Consider the following 8,246-nt stretch of genomic DNA (forward strand, 5'->3'; position numbering starts at 1 on the left):
AGCCCAGGCGAGGGAGGTGTGAATGTCCTCACGTCCAGGCCCCCGAGGCTGGGAGAGGCGGGCATCGATCAATGCTGTGCTCGGGGGGTGAGTGGAGGCTGGGGGCTTGTCGATCGCAGGCTGGGATGGGTGCCAAGGTGCCAGGCTCTGATCCTGAGATGGGGTCTCATTAGCCTCCCAGGTGCTGGTTAGTGTGAGCAGGTGGAGAGCCCCTCCTGTATGTTCTGGTAATTTCCTTGGGGGTGGGGATGGGGGGCGACCAAGGGACGCCCCTGGGTCCTGACTCTAGCCACTTCCCTTTGAGGAATGCAGAGCACTTTGCAAACTAGCTATTTCAGCTGAAGCCCCTGCCAGGGTGGGCCAGTATTATTCTGCTTTGACAAATGGAGAAACGGAGGCGCAGAGCTGGGCCGTGACTTGCCCAAGGTCACCCAGTACAGAGCTGGGTAGAACCCAGGAGTCCTGATTCCTAGTCTGCTGATCTAACCACCAGAGCACACTCCTGTCCCTGAATGTTGTACTTAGAAGCCAGCAAGCCTGGCTCCCAGCTCCCTGCACTAAGCACTAGGCCACTCCTGGCCCTGGGATGCCAACGGGCCGAATGAAACGGGGCACTGCTGAGTGGCCAGTCTTGCATCTCTCAATAACGCACCCGCTGTTGGATTTAACGGCAAGGGGGCTGGGTGCCACGCTCCTGGGGTCACACCCCAGCCTCGCTGTGCTGTGGTTTTGGTTTGGTTTTAGTGTCATCCAGAAATACGACATCTGGGTGGCAGGCGCCATCCTCCTGGGATGGTTTGAAACGTTCCAGACATGGTCCTGCCAGGAGCTAGGGCTGGGACAGTGCTGCTGGCTGGGGCAGCTCCTGGGCGGGGGGCTCCTGCGCCCACCCAGTGCCAGCGATTGACTCCCTCCCACCCCAGGGGGGGCAGCTTGCGGGGAAGGTGGTGGGTCTGGGCGGAACAGGCCCCTCATTTACATTGAGCCCTGGGGGTGCAAGCTCCTGGGGTGTGGGGCTGGGCCGAGCCTGGGGGTTTGCAGTCCAGGGCCTCACGTTGTGGGTGTCTGTCCCTCGCTGGAGACCTGGGGCTGGCTGAGGACACTCGGCGGGCGCGTTGCTGCAGGGCGCTGGCACAGGAGCTCGGGTGAGGGGAACCAGGGCCCCCCAGACAGGAGCCTGCCGCTACCCTGTGGCTGCCATGGCAACCCCTGGCAGCGGTGCCTGCCTGGCCCTGGAAGCTGCTTCCTGCTTAATGGGGGAAGGGCCGTGCTGAGCGCTGTGCCATCAGTCCAGCGCCCGCTGTTCTGGGAGTGCCCCACTTGGGCAGAGCCTAGCCAGGGGGTGAATGGTGTCGTTGCCAGGGTGATGGGAACTGGCTCTCGGAAACCTGGGCCGGCTGCCTGAGGCTGAGGGCTGCAGCCGGAAAATCATCAGGGGCGGAGGGGGCTGAGCTGGGAAGCCGGCTCTAGAGTTGCGGCTGTGCATGCAGAGGATGGCAGCCCCCGAAAGGCTGCTTGGGAGCGGGGCCAGAGAGCAGCACCCGTGGTGTTAGCGAGGGGGGCTCCCTCCCCTGGTGGGGCCAGAGGGGGTTCTGGTCTAGCTCCCCCTTTCCGTGTGGCCAGCTCTGCCAACGTCTCGCAGCCCTGACGTAGCTCCCCAGCGTGTACGGTAGAGCTTCGGCTTGGCTGTTCCACTGAGCGTTTCTGGGGCCCCTTCTGGCCGCGGTAGCTGGGAAGGGGTCAGCCACGCTCAAACCCAGAGCCCGTCTGGAGAGGGAATCTCAGCACCTGGTGTTGCTCCCACTCCGTCCCAGTGGCCTGGGTCTGTCCTGCATCGGCAGGACCAGAAGACCCAGCGCCAGAGTCCCCACAGAGCCCCCCCACCCCCGCGCTGGGGTGGACGGCACAGCACGGGGGGAAGGGGTGCAAATCCTGCACTTGGCACAGTGCCCTGGGAGTCACGGAGAGCAGGTGGGACCTTGGCTTTTCAGGTCTCAATTTAAAGCCACTCCCCAGTGCATGGGGCATATGGGGCACAGAGCTAGCCCAGCAGGCACTGGGGTGGTCCCGGGGACACGAGGCAGGTTACGTAAGCAGTCGCTGGGGGCAGTGCCCATAGCAAAGCATCATGGCAATTGGCACTAATAAAACAGCCAGTGGGGGATGGACACTGACCTCTCCTGTTCTCCCCAGTGGGACAGCTGCCGGCCTGGCACCTCTCGCTAGCACTGGTTCGTGTGCCTTCGAAACCCCGCCCCGCCCCAAACGATCTGTGCTCAGAGCCTGACTGCACGGGAACCACATGGACCCTGGGGGCAAAGGCCCCCACGGATTGGGACCCCCAGCAGCCAGGGCCATTTGAAATGCAGACCCAGCATCTGTACCATGGGCTGAGCCAAACTCGAGAGGGCACCTTGCGTCCAGCTCCTTAGCAGCCCAGCCTGGCGAGCCGTCCGGTGTGACCCCCCTGGGCGCCCCGGCTCGATGCCATCCCGCTCAGAGGCACCCTGCAGCAGACGGGATTCCAGCCGTGGAGCACGCGAGGCTGAGGGCGGCAGCCCCGGTCCAGGTGCAGGTGGTGTGGCTCCTGGGGCCCCCTGCCCACCCTGAGGGCTGGGGTCCAGAGCCAGGTGGGCAGGGCTGGAGGCACCAGCCTCCCTGTGGCTCCAAAGCTGCTCTTGCTGCTGGGGGGCCCTGAAAGTGCTGAGTTTCCCTGGAGCGTCTGCTGCTGCATGGGGACCCTGGGAGCTCGCGCCGCCCTTGGCCCAGGTCCTTCTGATCCATCTGGGGTCTGGTGTGTAGAGATGATTGGAGATCCGCTGGGCCCCTCTTGGCTGGGCAGGAGCCCACGGAGGCAGCCGAAGCTGGCCAGGGGCTGAGTGCTGCTGCACACCCCTTGCCTGGGGAGGGCTGGCAGGGACGTACTGTCCACACCCAGGGGCAGCCCCAGCGGAGGTGCTGCTCGTGGGGCTGGCACAGCGGGGTTCGCCTGGCCTGGCCACCCTTTGGCTTCTCTCTAGCGGGGGTTTGAGGGGTTCTGGCCTGTGCTTGGAGCTGGGTGGGGTTGGGGGCCCAGCTGGCTCTAGGCAGGGAGGGTATTGTGACAGAGGCCTGGGCCCCCTAACCCCTCTCCCCCTCCCCAGAGGTGCTGATCAAAGTCCAGGTGTATGAGAACAGCGACCTCTCCCCGCTGGCCCAGGCTGCTGTGGAAGTGTATGGGAACCAGACGTCACTGGCCTCAGGCTCCACAGACCATGAGGGCGTCGGGATGCTGCCCGTCAGCTACCGTCTGGGCACCTGGATCCTGGTCACCGCCGCCAAGCGCGGCTTCGTCACCAACTCTGTGCCCTGGCGGGTCGACAAGCTGCCGTGTGAGTGCTGCCTGCTGCTGGGCACCAGGCATTGGGGTGAGGGATTGAGGAGCTCGGGGACACTCCCTCAGTGGGCTGGTAGTTTGCAGATAGCCTGGGATTTGGGGACAGTCCCTTAGCTGGCTCTCCCCACCCCCAGCCAACAGAGGGAGGAGGGGGGCAGTGGACACATCCCAGCCCCTGGGCTGTATGGGGTGTATTGGACTGTGGGGGGGATCAGGGCTGGCACCAGGTTAATAATACGGCAGCCGGGAGGGGCTGATGGGGGTAAGAGGGGCAGACACACCCACTGGGGAGAGCATGGGGCTGAGGGGACAGAGACCTGCTCCTAGGGTGGGGCTCTGGGGGAGGGGAGAAGCTGCAGGGGCGGGTGGTGGGTGCCCCCCTGTCTGCCCCCCCGTCCCTGTGGTGCTGTCTGGGACCCAATGGAGAGCCTGGGCTCTGTGCCAAGCAGCGGCTGCCCACAGGCCGCATGTTGATGAGGCGCAGACAGGCTGGCGTTGTGGGGCCGCTCGCTGATGGGGTCGATAGGGGTGACTTTACTGCAGGCAGTGGGCTGACCTCACATGGGCATCAGTGCCCCCAGCTGCAGCTCTGCGTTTGTGCGCGTGGGAGGGACCATGGGCAGGGGGGTGTCTGCGGCCTTTGGGGGGGAGCAGTGGGGCGGGGTGTGCATGGGGAGGGTGGGGAGATGCATGGCCAGGGGCAGGAGTGCATGTGGTGGTGGGGACATGTGCGCAGCCGGGAGGAGGCATGTGGGGGGTAGGGTGACCAGACAGCAAATGTGAAAAATCGGGACAGGGGGTGGGGGGTAATAGCAGCCTATATAAGAAAAAGACCCAAAAATCGGGACTGTCCCTATAAAATCGGGACATCTGGTCACCCTAGTGGGGGGGGTGTGTGTTTGCGGGGCCGGGGGGGAGGTTGCGGGGCCGGGGGGGAGGAGTGCGGGGGGTACCTGGGGGGCAGGTGTGTGTATGAGACAGGGTACTGGAGGGGCACAGTGGGTGTGGGGCAGCGAGTGCATGTGAGCGAGCTGTTACTCAGCTAACCAGAGCAGCTACCCGTACCCCTCCCGCCCTGGGTACCAACCGCCAGCTCCACCTTCCAGTGCAGGATCCCCCCTGCACCCAGCTGGGTCCCCAGCTCACTCCACGGGGGGTGGGTGGGGCAGAGGGGCTGCGGCTGTCGCATCCCCCTAGGCAGAACTGGGTGCTGGGGCAGTGTAATTCCTGGCCACAGCTACCCCTGGGGTTGTAGCTGGCACCATCTGTCTGACGCCCTCCCTGCTCCACCCCTCGGCGCTGCCAGCAGAGCTGGGCTATTTATATAGACTGCCCCCCCCCCCCCCCCCCCCCCCGGGGGTTTTTTGGGAGAGCTGGGGGGGGGGGGCCGGGGGGGGTCACCCCAGGAGAGCCCCCTGTCCGCCAGCCCCCTCTGCCCTGCACTGTGAGGGGTTGGCTGTGGCACCCCTGTTTTTCGGGGAGGCTGCTTTTACTTTGGGCTGTGCCTGTCCCATGATGTGACTCTGACAGGGGCTTCCCTCTCTCCAGCCTATGTCCCACCCCAGCCCATGTGGGCTGGGCTGCGATCCGAGACCCAAACTCAGCCCCGGGACGTGTCAGCTCCCAGCCTGGCCGCACGGTTGCTTGAGGCTGGGGTACCTGGGAGCTCCCCCCACAGCCAGCACCCTGCCCCGCTCCCCACAGCGCCCCCTGCCGGGAGAGGCTAGAGTAGCTAACAGCACATTGCTCCTGGCTCCTATCTTCCCCTTGCTTGTCCCCCCAGCTGCCCATCCATCTCTGTGTCAGGTGCCAGGGTCATTAGCGATGTCCTGCCAGGTGTCTGCTCTGAGCCAGCTTCCCCGCTCCATGGGTGGGTGCCAGGCTCCCCTCCCCCCGCAACACATGCCCCATTCCGCCCCACTGCCCCGCCCCACTGCGTTGCAGCTGCTGTGCCCCGTGCCTCTCGCCTGCTGCTCATGTACCCTGTGTCTGTCTGGTCCCTCTGCAGTGTATGCCTCTGTCAGCCTGTATCTGCTCCCGGAGCGGCCCGCCACCCTCATCCTCTATGAGGACTTGGTGCAGATCTTGCTGGGATCACCAGGTGAGGCCCGTGATCCACCAGCCCCTCCCCTATGCGTGGGAGGGTGTGGTTAGAGCAGGTGATGGGGAGCCAGGACACCTGGGTTCTATTCCTTGCTGTACCATTGCCCTGCGCGGGACCTAGGGGCAAGTCACTGCCCCTCTGCCTGGACAATGGGGGAGACCCCACCTGCCTCCAGGATTCACCACGGAGAGGCGCTGCAGCACCAAATGTTACCTGCTCCCCCTGGCCTTGTGCTGGGACCTGGGGCCCCTTGGGGAGAGCAGGAGGGGCCTGTGGGTGTCTGAACCTGCCCATTTCGGCTTTACCCTGCGGGGCAGCAGGTGGGGCATATGGGCCAGGTAGCTTGGGTCGCTGTGGCCCTCAGCCAGCGCCTGGCCTGCCCATGTCCCTCCCCACGCAGCCCAGAGGCGGCAGGCAGGGCTCTGGAGGAGGGAGATGGTTGATTTTAAGCCCCCAGTGACATTGGTGTTGGAGCTGTGGCGGGCGAGAGCCTGCGTGCTCCTGCTACCCTCTCGCTGGGGGGCGGACGTGCCCTCCAGGGGTGCGTGGCCAGGGGCTCTGGGGCCGGGAGGTGCGTTTGTAGTCTCGCCTGTGTGCTGGGACGAATGCCCCCATGGCTCAGGCTGTGTCCTTGCGGCTGGCACGGCCTGTCTGTCTGGCGGGGGCCTGGATTCCCTCTCCTGGCTGGCTGGGGTTCAGGAAGCTGCCACTGCAGCTGGTGAGACGCCCGAAGCCCGTTAGCGGCCTGTCTGCCGCCCCTTGGAGGGCAAGCTGCCCGCCAGCCACCCACCTGCCCGCCATCGTCGGAGCCCGGGCAGGGGCTGGAGTCTGGCCCCCGGTGCTTTGGCAGATCTCCGTGTAGACCCCGCTGGGCGCTTTGTCCGGGACTGTGGGGAGAAGCCCTGGACAGGTCGCTGGGGTGAGAGGCTGGGTCCCTTCAGCGAGGGAGTTCCCTGCCCGCCGTCTGCCATGGGGTGAGGGGCACGCGCACAGGAGGGGCGGGGAGAGGCTGCCCTCTGTGTGTGGGTTGCGATGGAGCCATGGGTGCTGCCAGAGCCCATGAGGCTGCCTCGGGGCCGAGGCTCCGGCTGGGCAGGGCAGGGCAGGGACCTGCAGGGCGAGCCTGGTGCCTCATGTCCGTTGTTGTTGCAGGGGCCAAGAGCCAGCCGTGGGTGCAGTTCCAGCGCAAGGCGGCCCGCCTGCCCCGCAGCTCCACCTACAGCCAGCTCTCCGCCTCCCTGACGGCCGCCAGCGGGGCCCACGACATGCGGGGCTTCCCCTCCTTCATCGGGGCTGAGAGCAACGGCAGCGGTATGGGGCCTGGGGGAGGGGACAAGGGAGGGGCTGGGGGGAGCAGGGATCGGGGCGGGGAGCAGTGAGCCCCTCTGACGGCCCCCTCCCCTCCCAGCCAACAGCACCTGGCTGGAGCTGGTTCCCATCGCTGCCGTCAGCGTCCACCTCTTCACGGGCAACGGCACCGAGGTGCAGCTGTCGGGCCCCGTGCACCTGTCCATCCCGCTGCCTCCCGACACCAGCGCCACCACGGCCACCAGCGTGCCAGCCTGGAGGTTCGACACCAAGAGTGGTAAGGGCCAGTGGGTTGGGGGGCAGGACCAGGCTGGGCACCCCTTTGATCTAGGGATTGGGGGGGCAGGGCCAGGCTGGGTGCCCCATTGATCTGGGGCTGGGCAGGCGGGGCCAGACTGGACACCCCATTGATCTGGGGCTGAGTGGGCAGGGCCAGGCTGGACCCCCATTGATCTGGGGCTGAGCGGGGGCAAGGCCAGGCTGGACCCCCATTGATCTGGGGCTGGGGGGGGGGTAGGGCCAGGCTGGGCGCCCGTTGACCTGGGGCTGAAGGGGGTAAGACCAGGCTGGGTGCCCTGGAGGTTTGGGGGACCCATGTAAATGGTGAGTTTGGGGGGGTCTCAGCCTGGCTCCCAGTCACTGGCTGGAGGAGGTGCTGGGGATCCCCACTGGCTCTGTGCCAGTTTTTCAGCATGGAGGGGTCCAGCCCATGGGCAGTGCCACACGTCTGCATGGGACGGGGGGCTTGGAGATGGCAGGTGTCAGACTGACGTGGCCTTTCCCGCCCCAGGAGACGCTGCTGGCTGGGGGGTGAGGGCCCGGCGTTGGGATCCCATTGAATTAACAGATAGGGCACAGAGAGTGTCTTGCCCCCGGGCCGGTTGCTCTCAGCCCTGCTCCGCACACCAGCCCCCTCCTGCCATGAGGCCACAGGGCACCTCCACTGGCAGCGCCATGGAACTGCCTCAGTGGCAATAAAGCACCATTAGGCCCCAGGCTCGTGGAGAATGGCAGCGCTGGGCGTGGGTGGGGGCTGCGGGATTGCGGGGGAGGCTCTGGCTCGGAAACCTGCTGCTCTCCTCCAAGGTGCAGCCAGAACTTACCATGGGCTCCCCTGCCAGCCAACGCCCCTGTATCAACCCTCGACCAGGGAGCCTGGCTCCAGGGGTGCCTCTGCCTGGGGCAGCCGGCCTGGCAGGGAGGAGCGGAAGGCGTGGTGCCTGGCACATGTGGAGGGAGGGCGCCTGCCGCCTGTGGGAGGCCTTGGCTCAAACCCAGTTTGGGTCAGAAGTGAACCGAGCATGAGGGGCTCAGCCTGGTCCTATGGAGTAGATGTTGGGAGTACAGAAGGTGGGGGTGAGAAGGGAGCAGCAGGGGGCTGCAGGAGAGGATTGAGGGGCAGGGCTGGAAGGCAGGGGGTCGGCTGGGCGGGACGCTGGGGCATTAGCAGAGCAGGGG

The 8,246-nt window shown here is 65.9% G+C and overlaps 1 protein-coding gene across 1 annotated transcript in view; it reads left to right on the plus strand.

The window, feature by feature from the left end:
• Positions 1–949: 949 nt before the first annotated feature.
• Positions 950–8,246, plus strand: part of FAM171A2 (family with sequence similarity 171 member A2) — a 16,753-nt gene continuing 9,456 nt past the window's right edge. Inside the window, exons 1-5 of the mRNA XM_024205028.2 lie at positions 950–2,569; positions 3,144–3,371; positions 5,385–5,477; positions 6,633–6,791; positions 6,889–7,065. Of these exons, the coding sequence (XP_024060796.1) occupies positions 2,485–2,569; positions 3,144–3,371; positions 5,385–5,477; positions 6,633–6,791; positions 6,889–7,065 (742 nt within the window). The 5' untranslated portion in view covers positions 950–2,484. The remainder of the gene's footprint in view (positions 2,570–3,143; positions 3,372–5,384; positions 5,478–6,632; positions 6,792–6,888; positions 7,066–8,246) is intronic.

This window comes from Terrapene carolina, unplaced genomic scaffold (genome assembly GCF_002925995.2).
Source record: "Terrapene carolina triunguis isolate 2854851 unplaced genomic scaffold, T_m_triunguis-2.0 Scaffold495, whole genome shotgun sequence".
NCBI lineage: Eukaryota > Metazoa > Chordata > Testudines > Emydidae > Terrapene > Terrapene triunguis.